We start from the raw sequence: 27,369 nt of genomic DNA, 5'->3' as shown, positions 1-27,369 counted from the left end.
TCACACACAGGGAGCCAGCTTTTGCAAAGGTTAGCCGGTTTTTATGCTCTGAAGTCCCTCCCTGAAAATGGCGTCTGGGCGAGCGAGGTTTCTGGAGGCTCTTTTTGCCCCACTCGCAAGAGTTTCACGCAAGAGGACAGTAGACAGACATAGACAGGTCACACTCACAGTCTTTCACAGCTGAGCCCCACTGGGCCGGTGTACTTTCGCGGATTTTCCCCGCCTGGTGTCACACACAGGGAGCCAGCTTTTGCAAAGGTTAGCCGGTTTTTATGCTCTGAAGTCCCTCCCTGAAAATGGCGTCTGGGCGAGCGAGGTTTCTGGAGGCTCTTTTTGCCCCACTCGCAAGAGTTTCACGCAAGAGGACAGTAGACAGACATAGACAGGTCACACTCACAGTCTTTCACAGCTGAGCCCCACTGGGCCGGTGTACTTTCGCGGATTTTCCCCGCCTGGTGTCACACACAGGGAGCCAGCTTTTGCAAAGGTTAGCCGGTTTTTATGCTCTGAAGTCCCTCCCTGAAAATGGCGTCTGGGCGAGCGAGGTTTCTGGAGGCTCTTTTTGCCCCACTCGCAAGAGTTTCACGCAAGAGGACAGTAGACAGACATAGACAGGTCACACTCACAGTCTTTCACAGCTGAGCCCCACTGGGCCGGTGTACTTTCGCGGATTTTCCCCGCCTGGTGTCACACACAGGGAGCCAGCTTTTGCAAAGGTTAGCCGGTTTTTATGCTCTGAAGTCCCTCCCTGAAAATGGCGTCTGGGCGAGCGAGGTTTCTGGAGGCTCTTTTTGCCCCACTCGCAAGAGTTTCACGCAAGAGGACAGTAGACAGACATAGACAGGTCACACTCACAGTCTTTCACAGCTGAGCCCCACTGGGCCGGTGTACTTTCGCGGATTTTCCCCGCCTGGTGTCACACACAGGGAGCCCTCCTGAGCCAGTCTTACCCAGGTTTACAAGTAAGACAATCTCTGGTTTAGTATACATTTAAGTTGTAAACAAACACACAAAGGAACCAGGAATAGAATAGGTTTTAGGTTAAAATAAGGTGTAGCCTAACAAGCTGCCATTCCAGGCAAATGCCCTACCTGCTGTGCTACAGCTCTGCTCCCTCATTTAAATTGATTTTTTTTAAATACCAATTTTGTGGGCCAGAGAGATAGCATGGAGGTAAGGCATTTGCCTTTCATGCAGAAGGACTGTGGTTCAAATCCTGGCATCCCATATGGTCCCCCGAGCCTGCCAGGAGCGATTTCTGAGTGTAGATCTAGGAGTAACCCGAGCTCTGCCAGGTGTGACACAAAAACCAAAAAAAAAAAAAAAAGGTTTTGTTTAACTGCAGCTTCTCAGTTTTCTGTGTTCATTTATTGTTTCTAATAGTTATTCAGTATGGTTTTTAAGGATTTTTATATTTAATTATCACGATATATGCACATATATATCACTTAAAAGTAATTATGTCACTTCGTTTCCAATTTGAATGATGCTTTTGTTTTTTAGGTTTTTTTGTTTTGTTCTTGAATGATTTTTTTGTTTTGTTCTTGAATGATTTTTAGTTCTTGTTTTTTCAAATTTTAAGAGCTATAATATTAAATAAAATCGAAGTTGTGAGAGTACACAATCTTGTCTTGACTTTAAAGGAAAGATTTTCAGGTTTTATCACTGAGTATGATATTAAATATTAATTTAGGGGCCGGGTAGGTCGCGCTGGAGGTAAGGTGTCTGTCTGCCTTGCAAGCGCTAGCCAAGGAAGGACCGCGGTTCGATCCCCCGGCGTCCCATATGGTCCCCCCAAGCCAGGGGCGATTTCTGAGCACATAGCCAGGAGTAACCCCTGAACGTCAAATGGGTGTGGCCCAAAAACCAAAAAAAAAATATTAATTTATACTAAATATAATATAATGGTTACTAAATTTAAATTCAGATTTAATATTACAAATGCACAAAACAATGCTTTTATTATATTGAAATGTGTTCCTTCTAGCCCTGTCATAAGTGTCAAGTGCTTTCTCTAATCTATTGATATAATAATCATGATTATTTTTCTGGTCCAAAACCTATATCATATCATATCATAAAATCATATGATTTTTGCCTTTATTCCAACTGTTAGTTTGTTTGAAAACAGACCATTACACTTTTATTAATTGAATACATAACATGGATTTGCTATAAATCAATATCAATGGAGTAAAACCTCCTTAGAGTGTTATCTTTTTAATGTTTTATTAATTACTATGTTTATTTATTTGAGCACTGTAGTTAAAAAATTGTTCATGAGGAGTGTCTGTTATAGAACGTATTCCAACATTTACCAGTGTACTTTTCTGCCACCAGTGTCCCAAGGTTTTCTCCCACCCAGCCCCTGCCTGCCTCTGGAACAGGCAGATTATTTCTCTCTCTGCTTTCCTTTTTGACACTGTGGTTTACAGTATGTTAATGAAGGAGAAGAAAAATGTCTTCAGGGGCTAGAGCAGTGGCACAAGCAGTAGGGCATTTGCCTTGCAAGCATTAACCAAGGATGGACCATGGTTCGATCCCCCGGAGTCCCAAATGGTCCTCCCAAGCCAGGAGCGATTTCTGAGTCACCCCTGAATGTTACCAGGTGTTACCCAAAAAGCAAAAAAAGACAAAAAAGAAAAATATCTGCAGTGAGGCAGGTTGGAGGGGAGGACAGAAGAGAAACTGGTGATAATGGATGTGAGAAATATGTAGTGAAGAGATTGGTGCTAGAAAATTGTATGACTGAAACCCAATTATGAAAAACTTTGTAATTATGCACCTCATGGTAATTCTATTAAAATATTAAGAAAAATTAAGGGGCAGGAGCAGTGGCATGAGCTGTAAAGAGTTTTATAATTAAAATTAAACATAGCAATAATACAGCAGGCAAGCTGTTTGCCTTGAATGTGACCAACCTGGATTTGATCTCATTTCCAACATAGTCCCCAAACACAACTATAAGTAAAAATTCATGAGCACATTGTACTATCTCTCCAGCAACCTGGAATCGTATTTTTAGGTACAGCTAGCTAAGTCAATAAAAACCGTCTCTGTGTTTTGCATTCTTCTGTCTTTGTCTGAACTTACGAACCACTCTCACTATTTTGAACCTGTGTCCAACATCTGGGGCTATTCTGGGATAGATATAGAGGTCTTGGTGTCAATCTGAACAAGAAAGGACGATTTCTGAGACTTGTGGGAAGACTTTGGGGTACCCTCCCATCCAACCTTGGTTTGGCCCCGAGGCTTGTCGGAGGGTTGGGAGTTTACGACCTTTCTTCCCTTGGTCCGTCGCACTTGGAGGTGCTTTAGTCCCTCACTCTGGCAGCGCGGTGGTCGATAGCGGATGCACTGGATGACACCCCCTTTTAGAAGATCAGAGAGATTATCTCTGATCGGTCTAGTATTCCTCTCCGTCTGCTTGGAAGCTTCCAGGGAGGGCTGATGAGGCGAATAGTGAGGAGACTGTTGGTGTGTGCATACTTAACACTGGATACCTACTTCTGCTACTGTCACGCTGCTCTGTTAAGCGTCTTTGCTGCTTAAGCTTTGTGCTATCTGGTGTATTTGATTTAGGTTCTGGTTGAGAATTCTTGTCTTCTGGCTCTACCTGCTGGTCCACTTGATTTTAGTTCTGATCTATTGATTTGTTATCTTCTGTGTCTTGAATGAGAGTGGCACCATGGGCTCCTGTGAGAGTGTTGAAGCCCTGTGAATTTGTTTTGTTGCTGGTGTGATGCTGTCTAGTTCAACCTTTATGGAAAGCGATATGGAAATTCTTCCAAAAACTGGAAATCGAGCTCCCATACGACCTAGCTATACCACTCCTAGGAATATACCCTAAGAACACAAAAATACAATACAAAAATCCCTTCCTTACACATATATTCATTGCAGCACTATTTACCACGCAAGACTCTGGAAACAGCCAAGATACCCTTCAACAGATGAATGGCTAAAGAAACTGTGGTACATATACACAATGGAATATTATGCAGCTGTCAGGAGAGATGAAGTCATTAAATTTTTCTATACATGGATGTACATGGAATCTATTATGCTGAGTGAAATAAGTCAGAGAGAGAAAAACGCAGAATGGCTTCACTCATCTATGGTTTTTAAGAAAAATGAAAGACATTCTAGCAATAACTTTCAGACACAAAAGAGAAAGAGCTGGGAGTTACAGCTCACCTCGTGAAGCTCACCACAAACAGGGAGTTTAGTTAGAGAAATAACTACGTTTTGAACTATCCTAAAAATGAGAATGTACGAGGGAAATAGAAAGCCTGTCTAGAGTACAGGTGGGGGTTGGGTGGGGAGGAGGGAGATTTGGGACATTGGTGATGGGAATGTTGCACTGGTGATGGGTGGTGTTCTTTACATGACTGAAACCCAAACACAATCATGTATGTAATAAAGTTGTTTAAATAATAAAACAAAATAAAATAAAATAAAATAAAATCTTCAAAAAGTGCAGCATATAAGTTTTAGCTATAAGGCACTGCATAACTGCATCATATGGCTAGTCTTGCTTAACAGCAAGAGTAATGAAAATAGTATACACTTAATAGAATATGAGTTGTTTGTTTTGTTTTTTTGGGTTTTTTTGAGGAAGGACCTAGATCTTAGAGATAAAAAATTTGGTCCATTTGGTTAATAAATTCATTACCAAGAGAGCTCTTCCAGATAGTTTTTAAAAAGTTGTCTAAACTATGTTGACCTCAAATGTTCCAAACTTATTCTTTAGAGGATAAGAAATGTACTACACATGTGAAAATATTTCCAAAAAACTTCTTTACTTATTATGATTAAGCTAAATATACTCTTCCAAATCTACTGTTTTTTTCTGTAAATGATAACAGATGAGATATAAAAAAAAACACATGGAAGGTATAGATGGAGGGGCAACAGAAAGTTGCCTTTTATAACTAGACCATTATCACAGAATCATTTTAGTTGAAGTTAATTTTGTTCTTTTTTAAGGTAAGTGTAATATTATTATTGTCCAAGAGGCAAAGCATCTTTATATTCTGGTCTGATTCATATTTTTTTTCTTTATAAGTGCTTTAATTACATAAAGGAGAAGAAAATTATATACATATATGTTTTAATCATCTGTTGTTGGGCATTGAGGTTGGTTCCAAATCTTGGCTATTGTGCTGAGTGCTGCGATAAATAGTGAAGTGCATACATATTTGGGGATTAATATTCTTCCATCTTGGGGTAGATACCCAAGAGTACAATTGCTGGGTCATATGACAGCTCAATTCTGAGTTTACTAAGCACCCTCCATACTGTTTTCCATAGGGGTTGGACCAAGCAACATTCACACCAGCAGTGAATGAGAGTTCTTTCTTACCACATCCCCCCAACCGAGATTGGTCACACTATGTTTTCTGTGTGCCATCTTCACTGGTGTAAGGTGGTACCTCATTGTTGTCTTGATTTTGATTTCCCTAATGAAGAGTGATGGTGAACATATTTTCATATCTATCATGGCTATCTGTGTTGGTCTTCCTTGGAAAAATGTCTATTCATATCTACTCTCCATTTTTCTATGGCTTTATTGGGTTTTGAGAAGCTCACCTTTCTGAGTGTTTTGTATATCCTAGATATAAACCCTTTATCTGATGTGTCGAGTGTAAAAATTTTTCCATTTTGTTAGCTGTCTTCTGGTTTTAGCCAGTGTTTCTCTTGCCATACAGAAAACTCTTTAGTTTTATATAGTCCCGTTTATTTAGGTTTGATGCTATAACTCTAGCCATTGGCATTCCATCATCAAAGACTTTTTTGAGGTATAAGTGTTGGAGTGTTCTGCCTATTTTTCCCTAAATGAACTTTATAGATCCAGGTCTGATTTCCAGATCTTTAATCCATTTTGAGTTAATTTTTGTGTAGTGTATGAGGTATGGATCAATCATTAGTTTTTTACAGATGGTTGTCCAGTTGTTCCAACACCATTTGTTGAAGAGACTGTCTTTGTTCCATTTCAGGTTCTTGGATCCTTTGTCAAATATTAGTTGACCATATATGTGGGGGTATATCTCTGTATATTCTGTTCTAAACCACTGGTCTGAGACTCTGTCTTTCTTCCAATACCATGCTGTTTTGATGACTAAGGCTTTATAATAAAGTTTCAGGTTAGGTAAAGAAATGCCATCGGTTTCTTGTTTTTCAGTATGGATTTGGCTAACCTAAGTCTTTTGTGGTTCCAGATGAACTTTATATTTGATTATTTTAATTCCTTAAAAAATGATGTCTGAATTTGGATAGGGATTGCATTGAATCTATATAGTAATTTGGGTAAGATAATCATTTTGATTATGGTGATTCTTCCTACCCATGAGCAGGGATGTTCTTCTATTTCCTTAGGTCTTCTTCAATTTTTTCTGAAGTGTTTTAAAGTTTTCATGATATAGGTCTTTCACTTCTCTTGTCAGGTTGATTCTCTGGTACTTGATTTTTTAGGTACTATTTTAAATGGGATCGACTCCTTAATGTCATTCTCCTCTACTTTGTTATTTTGTATAGAGGAATGTTATCGTCTTTTGTGTATTAATTTTGTAGCCAGCCACTTTGCTATACTGGATTATTGTTTCTAGGAGTTTTACTGTGGACTCTTTAGGCTTTTTTTTATGTATATCATCATATCATCTGCAAAAAGAGATAGTTTGACTTCCTCTTTCCCTATCTGGATTCCTGGAATTCCCTTCTCTTGTCTGATAGCTATTGCTAGTACTTACAAAACTATGTTGAATAAGAGTGGAGAAAGTGGGCAGCCTTGCCTAATTCCTGACCTTAGTGGAAATGTTTTCAGTTTTTCACCATTATGGATAATGTTGACTGTGGACTTTTTGTAGATTGCTGTAACTATCTTGAGGAGGGTTTCTTCCAATTGTATTTTACTGAGTGTTTTCAGCATAAATGGGTGTTGAATTTTGTCAAATACCTTCTCTGCATCGATTGATATGATCATGTGGTTTTTGTCTTCTTGTTGATGTGTTGTATAATGTTGATTGATTTGTATATGTTGAACCATCCTTGCATCCCTAGAATGAAATCCACTTGGTCATAGTGTATAATCTTTTTGGACTTGGTTTGATAAGATTTTTGCTGAGGAGTTTTGCATTTATGTTCATTAATGAGATTGGTCTGTGTCCCACAGATTTGGACAATTTGTCTCTTCATTGTCATTCATATCAAGGAATCTTTTTACTTCTTCCTTGATTTCCTCTTTGATCCAACTATTGTTGAGTAGCATGCTATTTAATCTCCAGGTATTGGATTTTCTCCACAGTTTTTTTTTTACAGTCAATCTTTATCTCTGTTGCATAATGATCTGAGAGGGTGCTGCTAATAATCCTTATATTTGTGACTTTGTGCAAGTTAGATTTATATCCTAGGGCATGGTCTATTCTAGAGAAGGTTCCATGTGCACTTGATAAGAATTGTGTTCTGGGGCCAGCGAGGTGGCGCTAGAGGTAAGATGTCTGCCTTGCAAGCGCTAGCCAAGGAAGGACCGCGGTTCAATCCCCTGGCATCCCATATGGTCCCCCCAAGTCAGGGGCAATTTCTGAGCACTTAGCCAGGAGTAACCCCTGAGCATCAAACGGGTGTGGCCGAAAAAACAAAAAAAAGAATGTGTATTCTGCTTTCTTTGGGTGGAGAGCCCTGTATAAGTCCATTAGCCTTATTTCCTCTAATTTCTCATTTAGGGCTCTTATGTCTTTGCTAGTTTTCTGCCTGGTGGATCTGTCTAGTAGTAATAGTGGCATGTTAAAAATCTCCTACTACTATCACATTACCTTCTATATGTTTCTCTGGGTTCGTGAGCAAATGCCTTATATATTTTTCTGGCCATACAGCAGGCACATAAATATTAATTAGAATTAGTACTTCTTGGTCTAATGTTCCCTTGATCATTAAGTAGTGACCCCCTTGGTCTATGAGCACATTCTTGAGATTGAATGCAATTTGATTTGATATAAGGATAAATGCCCCAGCTTTTTTGTTTGTTTTCCATTGGCTTGGATGATTGATTTCCATCCTTTTATTCTAAGCCTGTGTCTATCCTGTTCTGTTAGGTGTGTTTCTTGCAGGCAGAAGATATCTGGCTTTTGTTTTCTGATACAATCTTCTAGTCTGTGTCTTTAATGGGGGAATTTAGCCCTTTGACATTTAAGGAGATTATTGATAGAGTGGGTTGTTGTGCTATTGTATTAAGTAGAGTGGTTGTTGTTACAATTGGAGGTTTGGGTTGTGTAATACATCTTTGATAGTTCATTTAAAGTTGGCTTGGTTAGTGCAAAGAATATGAGTTCTTTCTTGTCAGAGAATGTTTTTAGTTCTCTCCCTCCCATAGGAATGATAGTTTTGCTGGGTAATGGACTCTCTGTTGAAAGTGTCTGTCATTCAGTAGTTTGAATATGTCATTCCACTGTCTTCTCGTTTGAATTATTTCTGGTTTGATTCTTATGTTCCTTCCTTTGTACTTGAGGGTTTTTTCTCCCTATTACTTTAAGGAATCATCTTTCTCTTTGTTTTTTGCCATTTGCATTACTATAAGTTGGTTTATTAGGGTCTATTTTATTAGGAACTCTTTTTGCCTCTTGGATTTGCACCTCTTTCCAGAGGGTAGAAAAGTTTTCTGCTAATATTTCCCTCATCATTTGTTCTTCACCTTTCCCTATTTCCTCCCCTTCTGGTATTCTACAATTCATAAACTATTTCTTTTGTCTTTGTTTATTAAATATCTAACATTTTCTTCCAATGCTTTACCTTTTATTTTCTTATTGGCTTCTTTGTCATTTTTGGTTTGTAGTTTTCTTCAAGTTCTTCTATGTAATTCTCCAGTTGTATAATTCTGCTATTATGGCTTGCTAAGACTTTTTTTATTTCCTTTAATTCTATTTGTATGGATTCTCATCTGAGTTGGTCGACTTGTTTATATATGGATTTCTTGAACTCCCTGGCAAGTGATTCCTTAATTTCTATGGCCATGGCTTTCAATGCCACTTATATGTCCTTATCTATTGGGCCCGTGCATGTTGGTGGACTTGGAAACTTGCTAGGATTTCTCTCCATATCCTCGGCTGCTACTGTCTTCCTTAGTTTTCCCATATTTCTTTGCATTTGGTGGCTTGGAGTGTTCTGCCCTTGTTCTCAGCCCTCCTTTGTCACCTGTGATGTGTGGCTGGGTCCTACTCTGGCATGCAGACTAAGGTGGGGCTGATGACTTGGTCACTGGGGTTAGGCCCTGCCCTCAGGTTTCCTCCCTCCCAAATCTGTGAAAATGTGCAGGCCCCAAGCTTCCACGATGGCTACCACTGGTAGTCTGAACTCAGCCCTCCCCTAATACCTGGGAAAGGTGGGTGCCGCTCCCCACCTGAGTCCCCAAGTGTGCACACACTATGGCAACTGCTGGTAGTCCTGCCTCAGCCCTCCCCTGGTACCCGGGAAAGGTGCATGCTGCTCCCCGCCTGAGTCCCCAAGCACGCACACTATAGTGACTGCCAGTAGTCTGGCCTTTATGTAATGTGGATTGCTGGTGTCCAACATGCCTTCTGCCTGTGAGTACATAAATTGAAACCAGGAGAATGAATAAAACTTCTTTTTGTATGATATGTAGGAAAGACATGTTTAAATGCTTTTGTATTTGTTGCTATATTGCTTACCAGATTTTGTATTTACTTTCTGTCAATACTATTAATAAATGTATCACATAGAGTTTTATGAATATGGTCATGGTTTTAAAAAATTAAATCTGTAAAGTTGTAGGGAACCTTACTGTAGATGTCCCCCAGACATTAAACAAATAGTCTCAAGATATTTGCTTTTTTATCTCTCTTTAGTACCTTCAGTATTTTGTTTTTCTAATATTTCATGGCATTGTTGCTTTGCATAAATATAAGCAATAAATTTTCCTCTCTCTAATGGGGATTACACCTCATGCATACAGAAAATCTTAAAGATTAGATGGGGCAACCCAGAGCCCTATTTTAGGAGAATTGAATTAAAAGGGATTGAGGTTGAGTGACAAGCAGGTCCCTACTCTGAGGTAGTGACAAGAAAACTTTTGAAGTGGAATGGCCAGAGTAAATTGAAGATTGTCTAGGAATTTCTGGATCTGCACTAACTGGCCATAACCTGGGCCCTGCTCTCATCCTCCACTCTCAGTCTCAAGGAAAGGAAAATGATTCGGAAGTAAAGGTCTCTCCCAACTCTAAGAGGGGTAAGACAGGCAACCTCCAAACAATTCTGCGGAGGTAAAATTCCAAAGGCCATCATCATGTTGGACTGGCCTTGCCATACCTACATCAGCTACCCTGACTTGACAGGTAAAGTATTCAACACCTGCTCTGTTCTCGACCAATTCCCAGAAATTTTCTGTAAATAATTGAGTGCCTCAAATGGATATTTTTCCAGTGTTTGTGCAGAGGATCAAGCAAAAATTATTCAGCAGTAGTAGTGTGGCTAGGTTCAAAGTGAAAGTGGAGAGGAAAACTATTTTTCTGTAGCTGATTGAGTTAAATACAGTCTAGTGGGCTTAACTTAAAGCTCACTCCTCTTAGGTAACCTATGTGGAAGTAACTTAACATGAATAGGAAAAATAAAAAGTAACTCAGAGCTATACCATCCACTTCTTCAGGACCTGATTGTTAGGGTAGTATTCCCCTGTCTAATTGATTAATTAATTAATTAATTATTTTTAGGCTGAAACTACAGAACTCAGCCTGTCAATGGTCTCTTATTAATAAAGGTGTTATAAAGTGGGGCCTACAGTCTCTTGCCAACTTGAAGAAATTACAGAAGATGAACCATCACCCACTCTCCCTTTTAATGACTCCTAGGTGGTGAAATCTCTAGGGAAAATATGAAGCAGGAAAGCCTCCAGGGTAATAAGTGCAAAGAAGGGCCATTGACATCAATTGTATCAGGTGTGGGTCATGTTGATCTCTCCACCACAATGGCTGTTTAAGGTACTGCTTTGAAAAACAAAAACAAACAAAAACAAAAAAAAACAAAAAAAACAGGAACCTCGTTTCTCTATGCTGTGAGAGTCATAGCCTGAACAAAAAGGACACCCTGAAATCTAGCAGCCCCAGGTCACAGGATCAAAACAAGAATGCAGATAATCCTGGTATTCCTGCTAACTGCGAGCTGTGACTGTGCAGCAACTGCGGAATGACCAGTAAGAATGAACACCCTTTTACCCAAATGTGGACCCCTAGACACACGAGTGCCATCAGAGACCGTGTTTTGCAAAAAGGAAAAAAAAGTAATGTGGGACTCTGAGATTTCTGCTAAACTGCTTTAAACTGCTTATTACCCCACCACATATTACCCCCATTTAGCCCTTTTTACCCTCAGTTCTTGGCTCCTCATGAAGCAGATCATTATCCCTACTCAAACCAGCTGCCAACCAGCTCCAAAAGTTAAAGAAAATATACTCTCAGCCTGAGAAGAAATCAATACTCTGTTCCTATTTATCTACTCTCAGTGGCCCCCTATCCTCCACCTTCCTTCACTGTGTACCTGTGCTTGATACCATACTAGGTTTCTGAGAAGTCCCCACTCAAAGACATTTCCTGATATGGGAATGCTGGGAGTCATTTTGCAGATTCCAGAATCACAGACCAAAGTGGTGTCCCAGATTCAACACCCTCCCCAGGACTATTTCTAAAGACATAAAAGGGACATGTATATCTCCTTTGTATATATTAATGTATTCCCTTAACAGCTATAACTTTTTTAATATCCTTTGACTGGAAGCCTGTTTTTAGGTACAGGTCTTGGACCCTTAGCTATCTAAGCCAATAAATCATGCCTCTGTGTTTTGCGTTCTCATATCTTTAACTTACCAACTGCCCTCTCTCTATCTTGAACCTATGCTCAGTATTAAGGGCCAGCTATGGGGTTTTCTGCTCTCGTGGGCCAACAACTCTCCTAGAAAAAGAAGTTGAGACTGAGATAGTACTATGCCTGAGGACTGACAGTTGACTTGGGCTGAAACCCCAGAACCCCACATGGTACCCCAAGCAAGAGAATGATCATTACGATAGGACCAGGAGTGAACCCTGACCACCATTAGGGAGGAGAGGGTTGGTGTCCTACCCACAGCTCTTTTCTGCCACCAACAACATCCTCGCCTTTCTTCTGGATCCAAGTCATTTCTCAGGGATGGAGCCTCCATCTGGGTGACTCAAAAAAGACCAACAGCTCTTCATCAACAGCCTTTTGTAGAAGCTCCCCCCTCACTGCCTCATTGGCTAGGACTCCTACCTGTTCCCCATGGTCTCCACCCTCTCCTCTAACTGCTACTTCTTAGAAGCTCCTGCCTCACTGCCCAATGGTCTCTGCTAATCATCTCTTAGAAAGCAGGTGGCAAAGAATCTTAAGATCAACTGCCACATTGGCCACGCGCTGCCTGTCTCTTAGTTCTATTAATCATCTCTTGGAAAACAAGAGGAAAAAGGTATCTCAAGATCGGACTGAAATAATATCAATGCATATAAGGCATTTGCCTTGCATGCTACCTACCAGGGTTCAATCCCAGCATCCCATATAGTCCCCCTGAGCCTGCCAGGTGTAACCCCAGAGTTTCAACAAGAATCTCAAAATGAATTCTACTGTGGGCCACAGCCATATAGCACATCAAGTAGGGTACTTGCATCCTGGGCCTTTGATCCCAGGCACTGCACACATTATGTAAAGTCAGCCTGGAATAAGCCCTATGCACCACACATATGAAAGAAAAAAAACACCAAGGGGAAACACCCAAGACATAATCCAATTCTTCTCTAAATAAAAGGGAAGAATATGATTTTTAATCAAGTAATGAGAATGTTTCATATTTCTTTAGACCTTGCTTAAAATTCCAGAAACTGCCTGATCAATTGTCTTAGCTGTATTAGAGTAGGCCTTTTTTGTTTCATTCCCGAGTCCATTTTTCTTTTCTAGATGTAGGTAACATTGTAAGTTACCACATATTCTAAGGAACTCAAATTTCTAAGTAGAAAGGAAACTCTTGAAAGGGAGATAGTTGTGGTGGCTGGGGCACCAGATTGGCTCCTCTGTGCAGTATAAATCCCCAGGCATCAGGAATATGCCCCCACTCACACAAAAAAAGAGAAAAAAAATAAAAAGAGAAAAAATGGATGAATCAATATATATGGGTGTCTAAGATCAATTTTTAAGGTATGACAACAATGTAAGTGTTGGTGAAAATTGTGAAGCCATAATATGGCAATAGAGTGATTGTTAAATGTGTGTATTAAAGTTTTAATAATGAAACAATTTTATACTGAATAAAAGTGACATTGCTTCACTATAGTTCTGCCATTACCTACCATAGGAGCTAAATTCAAGTTGTTAGGAGCTGTGTGGCTAAAGCACCAACCTTGAAGTGTGAGGGGGAAATTCCATTCACAGTATCACTTGCATGTACCAGGCATGATCCTGGTAGCATGACAGTCTACTTTTGGAATACAAGTCCTATAATGGTGTGGAGGTAGGTGTGTGTGTGTGTGTGTGTGTACAACACAGTGAAAATATATGTAAGCACCACAATCAGCAGAGAACACCTTTTTAATAAAATTATCTTTATTTAAGCACCTTAATTACACACGATTGTAGTTAGATTTCAGACATAAAAAGAGCACCCTCTTTCACCAGTGTAAAATTCCCATCACTAATGTCCCCAATACCCCTCCTCCTCCCCCACTGCCTGTATTTGAGACAGGCATTCTACTTCTCTCACTCATCAATACTGTCAGCATAGTTGACAGTGTTGTCATCACTCTACCTACACTCACCACTCTTTGTAATGAGCTTCATATCATGAGTGGTCCTTCCAGCCCTCATCTCTATTGTCTCTGAGCAATAGTACAATAATGTATTTTATTTTTTCTTAAAACCCATAGATGAGTGTATCTATCTCAGCAGAGAGCTGAGATGTGACCCAGTGAGTCCAACAACCAATCGTGTAAATACTACAACCAGACATGTGTGTGCAACCCTTGCTCATCACAATAATATAAACATAGGAAAAGAAATGAGGGAAGGAGATGAAGGATATGAGAGGTAGACAATCTTTAAAAATTCTTAAATGAGAAAAAAAGATGAATGTTTGAAATGGTGACCCGAAGCTGATGTACAGATGTACCAGAGCTCTCGCAATACAATTGCAGGTTCAAGTGTTGAAATTTGCCATGAGACAAATATCTCTTAAATTTATGACTTTAATACAGACAATGGATCAGGTGAGATGGCAAGCCCAGTTGGCTGGTTCTGCTCTTTCAAGTAATGACCCCTGAGGTGTTTCACAAGCAAGATTAAACCTGAAGGTCTGCAGACATGTCACATGGTCAACCTCCCAAACTGGCCTCTTCCACTCATGTGCTACCTCTTCACTCTGTTTGACCTATAGCTTCTTTACTGAAACTATACTTTACTGTACTTTAACTGAAACAGATCAAGGTACACTGTGTCCTGGGAGCCAATCTCAGAGCCACACCATGTGACCTATGCCACCGCAGCCTGCAGGGATGGGGAGAGACCTCATTCCTGATGGCAGAGGCAGGCAGCATGCAAGATCTTTAGAGCAGTTGGCCTATGCACTGAAATATGAAATGTTACTTAGAAATTTCAGGGGCCGGGCGGTGGCGCTCGAGGTAAGGTGCCTGCCTTACCTGCGCTAGCCTAGGAGACGGACCGCGGTTCGATCCCCCGGCGTCCCATATGGTCCCCCAAGCCAGGAGCGACTTCTGAGCGCATAGCCAGGAGTAACCCCTGAGCGTCACCGGGTGTGGCCCAAAAACCAAAAAAAAAAAAAAAAAATATTTAAGAAATTTCAAAGGTAGTCCTGCAAGCAACAGGCCTGTGAAATTGACTCTGGCCAGTGCTACATGGAATCCTAAGTCAACTCAACTGAAGTGAAGGAAGAATTGAGCAGAATTACTTGGGCCATGGCCAGTGACAAAAAGTCTGACTAAAGGGGATACCTTGCTGCCAATCTGACCCACCTGGCTAATGGGTCTTTTTCAATTTGTTTGGCTATGCTCAGGACTTACTCCTAGCTTAGTGCTCAAGAATCATACTCAGTAATGTTCAAGGGACATGTGGTGCCAGGGATAGAACCTGAATCCAGTAAGTACAAGGCAACTACCCTACCTATTATACTATCATTTCCTGATAAAATAGAATGAAATTGAACACAATATAAAGGTTATGATTTCTGTGGCACCTTAGATGACATATAGATCTGTGGAGCTGTTAGAGATTTCTAAAGGAATAACTGCAAAATGAATTGTCTCCTGGTGTGATGCCATGTCCTGAATACAGACTTGTCTGAGGGAATCTATACCAAAAATAATTTCAGCTAAATCAAGGAAAAGCATTAGTTTTAACTGCCAGATTATAAAAATGCAACCACAGGTAAGAATAAAATATAAAATAGCATATTTTATATTTATATATACATATTTAATATATTATATATTTTATATTTTTATACTTATATAAATATTTAAATTTCTAGAACAGTGAGGAAATTATTCTATAGTTAAAACTATATATTTATCTATATTTAAAACTGTTCTATATTAAAAAATACTTAGTATCCCTCTGTTATGAAAGTTGAATGCATGTTTAGTCACAGACTAAAGAGTCAATTTTCCGGGCCCGAGTATGGCACAGTGGGTAGGACATTTGACTTGCACTTGGACAACTTGGGTTAGATCCCAGCATCCCATATGACTGGCAGGAGTAATTTCTGAACTCAGATCCATGACTAATATCTGAGCACAGCCAGATGTGATCCCAAGACAAACAAAAATCAATTTTCCTCTATACTGAATCAATTTTCCTCAGTATTCAAAAATACTTCTCTTTTAAAGATACTTCACACCCTAAGGCCTCACTTGCCCCTGCACACCTGAGAGGACCACCAAACACTGAATAGCTGGATTGTGAACACTGGCTCCATCAAAGGTCAGCATTATAGTTTCTTGAAGCAATAGCCATTAATATGGCTGCAAGATAATCTCCCTTCCTCACTAGAGCTCCTCCAGAGATCTCACTGAAAGTGAGGGGATACTAAGAGTGAAGTGGAAAATGCTACACCTCAGACTATAAAAAGAACCATGGTTAAGTGCTAAAATCATGGGTAATAGGTGAATTTTGAAATCCTGAGGATACTCACCTACATTTCTCTATACGTCACTTATATAATCTCTCTGAATAGGGCTTTTGAGTAGAAATACTTAAGATTTTTAACAAACTCAAAGCAACAATAGGACAGAACACCAATAAAACACAAGGATGAGAATAGAAATGAGAAAACTACAAACAGAAATAACTGGATTGGGAAAAGTGGTAGGCAAAATTAAAAACTCATTCAATAGCCTCACCAGCAGAATACAGCTGCTTTGGACAGACTTAGTGAGCTCAAAGATGAGGTGAAGAAATCCTCTAGACAACAAAAAAATTAAAAAAAGCCTCAAAGCAAATAAAAGGTTGACAAGAGAACATCAGTGGGTTTGGTCCAAAAACAACAAAAGTGATTCCTGAGTACAGAGCCAGGAATAAGCCCTGAGTACCTTGAGTTATAGCACAAACAACAAAATAATAATTTAAAAAAGAACAGTGACCATTACCAAGAAACTAGTAAAAGTTTTAAAAGACAGTCCAGGCATGTGCAGAGGGACTGGGTTGTATCATCCACACCATATGTCACCCCAACACTACTGGGCAGCACTGGGCTATCAAGTTTAGCACCCAACTCCAAACTGTATGGTCCTCCCCGTCCTGAGCATTATAGGATATGTTGTGCTCAATTAAAAAGATTAAGTAGGTGCTGGAGCAATAGCACAGTGGGTAAGGTATCTGTTTGCATGTCAGAAAATGAGAAAAGTGTAATTGTGTATAAAAATGTATAATGTATAAAAACAATGTATAAAAACAAATGTTTTTATAACTAATGTATAAAAACAAAGTTTTGTTGTTGTTGTTGTTTGTTGTTGTTGGTTTTTTGTTTTGTTTTTTTGGTGGTTTTTTTTTTGGGTCACTCCCGGCAGTGCTCAGGGTTTACTCCTGGCTCCATGCTAAGAAATTGCTCCTGGCAGGCAAGGGGGACCAATGGGACTCCGGGATTCCAACCGATGACCTTCTGCATGAAAAGCAAACGCCTTACCTCCATGCTATCTCTCCGGCCCCTAAAGCTTTTTTTGTTTGTTTGTTTTTGCTTTTGGGTTACACCCGGCAGCGCTCAGGGTTTACTCCTGGCAGGCTCGGGGGACCACATGGGATGCCGGGATTCAAACCACCGTCCTTCTGCGTCTAAGGCAAACGCTTTACTGCTGTGCTATCTCTCCAACTCCCCCCCAAAAAACCCAAAGTTTTAAATAAAATTGACTAAACCTGATATTTAAAAAAAAAAATAAAACAAGAAATAAATTACTCCTGACAGGCTCCAGGTACCATATGCTATGTCAGGTATTGAACCCAGGTAGGCTGAGGACAAGGCAAATGCTCTTTCCACTGTGCCACTGCTCTGACCCCAGAAGTTTCTTAATATTAACAACATTCAGGACCACCAAATGAATCTTAATAATACTGAGTAGTATGAACAGGAAAAGATTAATCCATTATGATGAGTGCTTTATCACTACTTCCAACTAATTCCTTAGAATATCTTAGAATGGGTAAATTAAAATCTCTTTCAAAAAGTAACAGTCAGAGTTAGAGTGATAGCACAATGGCTAATGCATTTGCTCTGCATGCCACTCACCCAGTTTCCATCTCTGGCTTCTTCTAAGGTCCCTTGAGCACTGTCAGGAATGACTCCTGAGCACGGAGAAGAGCAAGAAGTAATCCCTGAGCACTGCCAGGTGCCCCCCCCCTCAAATAAAGCCAGTAATGATACCTTACAAAATTAATAGAAGGACAACTCACGTTTACTTTTGACTAAATCTAAAACTAGATGATTAAAGCAAAGCAAAACAAAACTATGAAGTGTGAGTGCATGTACGAACACACACACACACACACACACACACACACACACCACTTGACATTTGCTGGTTGAGTGTAAAAAGAAAGGTGAGAGGGAGATGTGAGTTGATTTATAGTAGCTAACTTTTTTTTTTTTGCTTTAACGATTCATCTTTAGGTCAGTCACTGTAAAATTTATCCCAGTATGGCTTTTCTCATTTATGCTTCGAGACACCTTTCCTCAACAGTTAAGTTAGAGAGTCCAAGAACAAATTGTTAGCTAAGACTTGTAAAAATTAAGGTTTAGAAAGTAGGTTAGAAGGATGCCCCACAGTCACAAAGTAATATTTGCCTAAAATAGTTATAAAATAATAGTACAAGGGCCTGACTGTTAGCACAGTGGTATTGCTTTTGCCTTGCATGCTGCCGACTTGGGTCCGACCCACGTTTGATTCCTAGCGTCCCATATGGTCCCCAAGCTTGCCAGGAGCAATTTCTGAGCACAGAGCCAGGAGTAACCGAGCATCTCTGGGTGTGACCCAAAAACGACAACAACAACAAAATACAAAATAGTATATTATTAAATTGAAGTTTAAATATAGTTATATTTAGATAACATTTATTTTATAACTATGATATAATAATTATAAAATCATACAAATAATGATAAAAATAAAACACAATTTTATTTTATTTTTTATTTATTTATTTGGTTAGTGCCACACCTGACTGTGCTTAGGGGTTACTCCTGGCTCTGCAGCCAGAAACCGCTCCTGGCAGGGTTGGGGGACCATATGAGATGCTGGGGTTCAAACCCAGGTTCATCCTGAGTTGGCTGTGCAAGGCAAATGCCCTACTGCTGTGCTATTGCTCCAGCCCCTACTATTTTATTTTCTGAATTTAAAAGTTAATTTGAGATTATCAGCACTAGTTCTCTCTCCCTCTCTCTGGTTTGGGGGCCAAACCAGGCAATACTCAGGACTTATTCTGGGCTCTGCACTCAGTGATCACTCCTGGTGGGCTCAGGGAACCATATGGGATGCTGGTGATCCAAGTCCAGGCCAGCTGTATGCAAAGCAGGCACCCTACCCACTGCTCTGGCTGGCTCTAGTACTTTTCTCATGGCACAAAAAAGAAAGATTTCCTCCCCTCAATTTATGAGGCATAACAAAATGATTCAAGTTATGTGGTTCTGTTTGAAGAAAAAAAGAAAAGAAAAAAGAAAACAAAGAGAAAAAACTGGGAAGAGTTCGTCTAGCGGTTATAAATATCAATTCAAAAGAAGAAAGGAAAAAAAGAAGAAAAACATAACAAAAACAAAACAAACAAAATAAAAACGGATGGTACCAGGACCAAACAGTCGTATGAACATTGAATATAAATAAAAAATAATCAGACTTGGGGCCGGAGAGATAGCATGGAGGTAAGGCATTTGCCTGGCAATCAAAAGGACGGTGGTTCAAATCCCAGCATCCCATATGGTCCTCCGAACCTGTCAGGAGTGATTTCTGAGCGTAGAGCCAGGAGTAACCCCTGCCAGGTGTGACCCAAAAACCAAAAAAAAAAAAAAAAAAAAAAAAAAATCAGACTTAAGCACCAAACCCAAAGTCAATGACAACAGAATCGATACCCAATCTACATCAAGCTATACAGAGGAGACCTGTTACACTAGCAGTCTGAGGTGAGGGGCAAAGAAGGGAGATATAGGATGCATACTGGAAACAAGGGTGGAAGGAGGACAACACTGGTGGTGGGAATACCCCTGATTCATTGTCACTATGTATCTTAAATATTACTGTTAAACACTCGTAATTCACTTTGTTCACAATAAAATTTTTTTTAAATCACTGAAAGTCAAAAAGAAAATTAACTTTTTTTTTGCAGGGGCACACACACAGTGGTAGTCAGGGCTTCTGGCTTTGTGCTCAGAAATCCTGGCAGATTCAGGGGACCATACGGGATGCCAGGGATAGAACCCTAGTCGTTGAGTGAAAGGCAAACCTTATGTGCTATTTATCGCTCCAGCGTCATGAAAGATAAACTTCAAACAAACTGCTTTAATGAGAATTTTAGGGGTCGGACAGGTGGCACTAGAGATAAGGTGTCTGCCTTGCAAGCACTAGCCAAGGAAGGACTGCGGTTCGATCCCATATAGTCCCCCCCAAGCCAGGGGCGATTTCTGAATGCTTAACCAGGAGTAACCCCTGAGCATCAAACGGGTGTGGCCCAAAAAACCAAAAAAAAAAGAGAGAGAATTTAAGAAATTAGCAAATGTTTATTTATCCAGTATGCTCTCATAACCAAAAACAAATAGATAATTCAAAAGAATAAAATAGTTTGGAAATATTTTGAATAAAATAAAATCTGACTTAGTGTTTTGACTAATTAACTAAAGAACAGCTTTCATGTTAAGTATGAATTCTTTAGTACATAGTACTTTATTATATATTTATTACATATTTAATACATATCTTTATTACATAGTATTCTTTGCATATTTAAAATATTCAGTTGCACATTTTATACAAACTCTACGAAATTTTATTCAACTCTAGGAATATTTTATACAAATTACAGGAAAGTATTCCAATTGCAAAATTATCATTATAAATACAACAATCAAATACATCAAGCGTGTGGTTCTGTGCCAAATTTATAATCACATATTTAATATGTCATCATCTTTTGCTCTACAAATTGCTCACATGAGAACTATAAAGTAATTACTTGCTAAGAGACTAGACAGTTTTCATTACGTAGAACATTAGAAGGGACACAATTAAAGGTAATGCTTCTTCAGAATTTCTTTATGGATTTAATTTAAGACAATATATACTAATGCTACAAAAACTAAGATATGTATATTAGATTTGCAATGGCTTTTTGCCCGGCTGAGTTGCTGGATCAACCAATTTTGGTAGAAGAACGGTGCGCTATACACACCAGGAAAATTTTGTCGACCACATCCGTGTCCATAACTGGTAATTCCCATTACAAAAAACTGCTCATGTTCTTGAAAGTAGCACATTAGTGGTCCACCACTATCACCCTATCAAAGAAGCCCCAAAATAGTGTTAATTACTTCTAGTTGCCTTTAAGTTAGAATGAGTTTATCATGATGAATATATATTTTTATAAATATACATTTCAATTAGACCTTAGAGTTAGAAAGACTCATATATATATATATATATATATATATATATATATATATATATATATATATATTGGTTTTTGGATCACACCCTGCAGCACTCAGGGGTTACTTCTGGATCTGTGCTCAGAAATCACTCCTGGCAGGCTCAGGGGACCATATGGGATGCTGAGAATCAAACCACTGTCAGTCCTGGGTTGGCTGCATGCAAGGATCATGCCTCATGTTACTCGGTGAAATATTAGCAAGATTTTTAGGAAAGGGACACAAGAAATTTAAATCCTATATTTCAAATTTCAGGGAAAAAAAAACAGAGAAAGATTATATCATGGGCAACTGCCTGGAAATTAAGTGAACAGAAGCAGGGAATAACAGGTGAGTGAAGAAATATTATGAAACTAGAAACACAAACAAAATACAGATAAATTGAACTTCATTAGAAAGAATAACCTTTGTGCTACAAATGATAATATTAATAAAGTGAAGGCAAATTGTAGAATGGGAGAAAATATTTGCTAACTTCAGAAAGATATATTTGTACCCTGAATAGATGAAGAATATTTCTGACTCAATAATAAAATTTAAATGGGCCAAAAATAGATATTTCTCATTACATGTACAACTGACTAATAAGTACCTGGAAAGATATTCAGCATCATTAGTCATTAGGTCTTTACAAATGAGATAGCATTTCATAAATCTGCACAGTTATAAATTATACGTAGCTATAATATAAAAGACAATAACAAGGACTACCAACATTTCTTTGTGGAGAAATTGCAAGCTTCATACATTGTACATAAGAATATAAAATGGGGGGCTGAAACAGTGGAGCAGTGGTAGGCCATTTGCCTTGCATGCAACTAGGACCTAGGACAGACAGCAGTTCGATCCTCCCCTGGTGTCCCATATGGTCCCCTGAGCCAGGAGCAATTTTGGAGCACATAGCCAAGAGTAACCCCTGAGCTGAGCGTCACTAAGTGTGGCCCAAAAACCAAAAAAAAAAAAAAAAAAAAAATCAACATCAATTCAACAATACCACTCCTACATGGAATTTTCAAGATAAATTAAAAATATAATTAATTGGGCCCGGAGATATAGCACAGCGGTGTTTGCCTTGCAAGCAGCCAATCCAGGACCTAAGGTGGTTGGTTCGAATCCTGGTGTCCCATATGGTCCACCGTGCCTGCCAGGAGCTATTTCTGAGCAGACAGCCAGGAGTAACCCCTGAGCACCGCCAGGTGTGGCCCAAAACCAAAAAAAGAAAAATATATATATAATTAATTATATTATATATTGATCACATTGTTCTACTTATATTTTATTCAATTATACTTAATTATTTATATTGTATATTAGTCATATACAATATAAATAATTTCCAAGAGAAATTAAAAATATACATATACAGGGCCAGAGTGACAGCACAGTAGGTAGGGTATTTGCCTTGTATGCAGCCTACCCGGGTTCAATATCCAGCATCCCATATGGTCCTCTAAGCCTGCCAGAAGTAATTTCTGGGCTCAGAGCCAGGAGTAACCTCTGAGTGCCACTGGGTGTGGCCCACCCCCAAAAAATATACGTAGACATAAAAATATGCACAAATGTTCTAGCAATAGTATTTAGTAATAAAAAAGTAAAAATTATTCAAATGGCTGTCAACTAATATGCAATAAGACATGTAAGTTCATGCAATGGCATAGTTTTTATCAATAGAATCTACAAAGTAGTAATACATAATCCAGTGTGAATAAACTATGAAAACTACTAAATGAAAGAATCAGTCATAGAATACCACATATTGAATGATTCCATTCATGTCAAAGAGACATTAGTAGTTTCTTAAGTCTAGAGGTGGGTAAAAGAATGACAAGTGACTCATAATGAGTACAGGTATCTTTTTTTTTAAGATCAGAAAAGTGTTTAAAGTAGATTATGGGGACCTAAAAGATAGTAAACAGGTAGGACACTTGTCTTGCATATATATGACCCAGGTTCAATCTCTGGCACCATGAATGATCTCCTGAGCCTGTCCTGGGTGATTCCTGAGAGCAGAGCCAAAAATAAGCCCTGAACATCACTAGGTGTGATATAAAAACAAACAAAAGAATATAAAATGATCATTAGGAGTTCAGGGCTCTTTTCCTGTGACATATTCCAAGCTAAGACAATTTGGAGATATTGGATATAACCTTCTCCTAAAAGCCATTCTAGGCTGTTTTTCTCTTTGAGAAAATCCATATTCTCTCTTGAATACATCTCGCTCTCTCTTTGTCTTTCCTCACATTTCTCTAAGTAAATTTCTTTAAACAAAACTATTTTACTTCACTATTTGCTACTCCTGAATTCTTTTTCTGTGAGGGAAGTAGATGTTCCTGAAAAGCTGAAATAAAGTTAAGATTGATTTTCCTTTTCCTGCAAAAAGCAAGTCCTCACTCCATCCTGAATGCAGTTTCCCAAGAATTTGGGTCATAGGGGCCTATTCCTGCACTGTGCTTGCCTTGCCTGTGACCAATCAAGTTCAATCCCTAACATCTCACATGGTTCCCTGAGTCCACCAGGAGTGACCCCCTCAGAGCAAGAATTAGCCCTGAAAATCACCTGCGGTAGCCCCAATACCAAAAATAAAAAAATAAACTCACTAGTTTAAAGGCATATAATAGGGCTAGGGAACAAGTTTGATGGGGGGAGTACATGCTTTGCATGCCAGACTCTGGGTTCAATCCCAGCACCATCTACCTAGTCTCCCAAGTCCAACCTAAAGTGATCTCCAACACCGAGCCAGGAATGGCTAGTCAAACACTGCCGATTGTGCTCTACAGCTCGAAACAAAAACAAAACAAAACAAAAAACAGGTGGCTGTTTTATCAGAAGACAATCCCCATATTTATGTTGCTTACAGGTTCAAAATAAAAGGTTGAAAAAGAAAACAGACAGACAAATGAAAGGTCCCAAAATGCTGGAATGTCATACTTATATCACACAAAACAGACATCAAACTAATGAGACAGAATAGGCATTAAATAACTATTCAAGGGGCCAGAGAGATAGCAAAGCAGTAGGGCAGGAGAATGGTGGTTCAATCCCGGCATCCCATATGGTCCCCCGAGCCAGGAGCTATTTCTGAGTGTGGAGCAAGGAGTAAGTCCTGAGTGCTGCTGGGTGTGACCCAAAAACCAAAGACCAAAAAAATAAATAAAGAAAAGAAAAGAACAGCGTGGGATCTCACATCCTGGTTCTCACCCTCCTCTCAGCTTGCCCAGATAAAAAGTACCTGGCTTGGGCCTGGCCAGGGGCAGACACCGGGGCCTGGTCCGACTGGATAAGAAGCCTAAGAAGAACAAGTTGGACAAACACCTCTACTAGGAGCATATGAAGAACCCTTCAAGCTGGTCCTCAAAGTCAGAGGAAAACAAAGTTACCAAGCGGGCCACGACTCCAACCTCTTCAATGACAAAAACATGAAGTCACAAGGATCAAAAGTGGAAAAAGAGAAAGAAAGGAGAGAAGTGGGTCTCCAATGAGAAAAAGGAGAGGAAGTGGTGATGAGTGAAGGAGGACAAAAACATCATGTACGTGTGAAGAATGAGGCATAAAAAGACTTTCAGTGTCGGGACCTGTGAGATTAGAGTTGTCTTCTGAGAAGCTTCTCGCAAGCTCAGCTCTTGAATAGAACAAGTAAAGTAGATACACCTTCAAGAAGCTTTGAGTCAATTGATAGACAACTGCAAAGGAAAGACCCATGTACTTTCTTTTCATTTCCTGTGACTGCTTTTACTGCGCCCAGCTATTCCATGATCATTAAACACCCAATGGATTTCAGTACTGTGAAAGAAAATATCAAGAACAATGACTACCAGTCAGTCCGTAGAAGAACTAAAGGATAACCTTAAGCTAATGTGAGCTAATTTACAACAACCCAGAGACAATTTATCATAAAGCTACAGCAAAGCTGTCACATTCAGGGATGAAATTTTTTAGCCTGGAAGGAATTTAGAGCCTGAAACTTCTTGACAAAATTTTGCAAAAATGTTGAAAGCAGAGAGGACAGACATCTTACAGCTGTGCTTAACTAAGAGAAAGGGAATACACTGGTGACTTTAGCATACACTTCCAAGAGTCCCTATAAAGAAAATAAAAAGACGGGGCCTGAGCAATAGCACAGTGATAAGGCGTTTGCCTTGCACATGGCCAATCAAGATGGACCCAGACTTGATTCCCAGCATCCCATATGGTACTCCAAGCCTGCCAGGAGCACAGAGCCAGTAGTGGCCCCTGAGTTCCCTAAGTGTGCCCCCCCAAAACAACAACAACAACAACAAAATAAAGACAAAGATATGCTTGATAACAGATGTAAAAGCAGTAAGTTAGAAAAAAGAGTAGGAGCAGACTGATCGTATCTTTAAAGAATCTAGAGAGAAGCTGATCAAGTGACTTGTTAATAGTCAGTGTGAGTTTGAAAGAAGAAAATAAGATGGGACAACAACATTGGGATGTCCTGTCTACCTGACTGTAGGAGAGTCAGACTGCCTTATGAGACTGGGAAAGACAATAGGAAGAATGCAGTCTGGAGTGAATATTTTTCAGGAGTTCAAAGAAGATAAGGGGAACAAAATAACTCTTATATTAAACTTAAATTATTGACCCTACAGTTTTTATGTTCCACATTATGATTTCACACTTGCAAATATCATAAAGGGCAAATCTGATTAAATCTATTCAGTGTATGGAGAAGTCTCTGATCTTCCAGATGACTTCACTTCAGGATCCATGAGTTTTGGGCTACATCCAGACAGTTAACTGAATGTTTTAACAAAAGGAAGGTACTCTAGAATCCTACAAGAATTGGAGATGATATCACATCTTTACCTGAAGATGAAGAACAGACTATGACACTTGATATAGTAAAAGAAAAAGAGATTACAGAAATAGAACTAGAGGGAACATTTGCAATCCAGCAATCAATACTGTTTCACAGCATTGAAAACACTACAAACTATGGTGCTCCCACCGAAGAATTTGACTCTGAGAAGCTGAAATGTACCCACTCCCAATCTAATTTGTCTCTGGGGTCCTTCATACAAGGGACCTGTATGCATCTGCTGAACTAATAGTAAATAATCTTAAAGAATGTGCACAGCAAGTAATCCCAGGTGATGTCCTTAGCATGTTTGGAGTTTGGAAAGCAATGAAGATTTCTGTCCCCTCCTCCATCATAGAAAGCAACTTGGTAGATTTGACACAGATTTTGAAGGTCTTCAAAAAATAAGCATGGCTGGGGCCGGGCGGTGGCGCTAAAGGTAAGGTGCCTGCCTTGCCTGCGCTAGCCTTGGACGGACTGCAGTTCGATCCCCCGGTGTCCCATATGGTCCCCCAAGCCAGGAGCAACTTCTGAGCACATAGCCAGGAGTACCCCCTGAGCGTTACCGGGTGTTGCCCAAAAACCAAAAAAAAAAAAAAAAAAAAAAAAGCATGGCTGAGTATGGATCTGATGAGGTAGAAAACTGACTGGAGGGGCCAGAGAAATAGCATGGAGGTAAGGCATTTGCCTTTCATGCAGAAGGTCATCGGTTTGAATCCCAGCATCCCATATGATCCCCCGTGCCTGCCAGGAGCAATTTTTGAGCATGGAGCCAGGAGTAATCTCTGAACACTGTCGGGTGTGACCCAAAAACCACAAAAAAAAAATTGACTGGAATTACATTACAGACTATATACATATTTTTTTCATTCTTTATAAATGTTTCTCAGAAGATGCAAAATATAAACTGTGTTTTTAATTAAAGAAAAATTCATTTTAATGTTCCAAGATTGGGATTATATTAGGTAATAAAGCTGAATCTCCATTAAAAAAATAAAAAAGAAATGATATAGGAATGTTAAAAAAAACACAAAAGATCAGTGAAACCATGAGCTGTTTTTCAGAGGAATAAACATGATTGATAAACCCTTAGATTCTTGAAAAAAAAAAGGGCAAAAATTCCAGTAAGCTGAACTAAAAATGAAATTACAATACCACGGAAATATAAATGACTGTAAGAGACTATATGAACAATTCCACACCAATAATCTGGGAAACTAAAAAGACATGGATAAATCTTTAGTCACATACTTTCTTAAAGCTGAACCAAAAAGTATAAAATCTTAACAGGCTAATTATTAGAATAGAAACAAAAACAATAATCAAAAATATCTCCAAAAAAGACAGATAGATGGCC

The 27,369-nt window shown here is 39.3% G+C and overlaps 2 protein-coding genes across 2 annotated transcripts in view; both read right to left on the bottom strand.

Moving 5' to 3' along the window:
* Positions 1-11,468, bottom strand: part of SLC4A8 (solute carrier family 4 member 8) — an 829,308-nt gene extending 817,840 nt beyond the window's left edge. The window contains exon 1 of the mRNA XM_049783361.1: positions 11,457-11,468. The gene's annotated coding sequence lies outside the window, so the exon portion shown is untranslated. The remainder of the gene's footprint in view (positions 1-11,456) is intronic.
* TMPRSS12 (transmembrane serine protease 12) overlaps positions 3,136-27,369 on the bottom strand; it is a 60,458-nt gene continuing 36,224 nt past the window's right edge. The window contains exons 5-6 of the mRNA XM_049782967.1: positions 20,885-21,046; positions 3,136-3,447 (exon numbers count right to left, since the gene is read on the bottom strand). Of these exons, the coding sequence (XP_049638924.1) occupies positions 3,136-3,447; positions 20,885-21,046 (474 nt within the window). The remainder of the gene's footprint in view (positions 3,448-20,884; positions 21,047-27,369) is intronic.

The sequence above is a fragment of the Suncus etruscus genome, chromosome 11 (assembly GCF_024139225.1).
Source record: "Suncus etruscus isolate mSunEtr1 chromosome 11, mSunEtr1.pri.cur, whole genome shotgun sequence".
NCBI classification, from domain to species: domain Eukaryota; kingdom Metazoa; phylum Chordata; class Mammalia; order Eulipotyphla; family Soricidae; genus Suncus; species Suncus etruscus.
The sequence above is the reverse complement of the archived record's forward strand: the minus strand, read 5'-3'. Positions and strand labels throughout refer to the sequence as shown.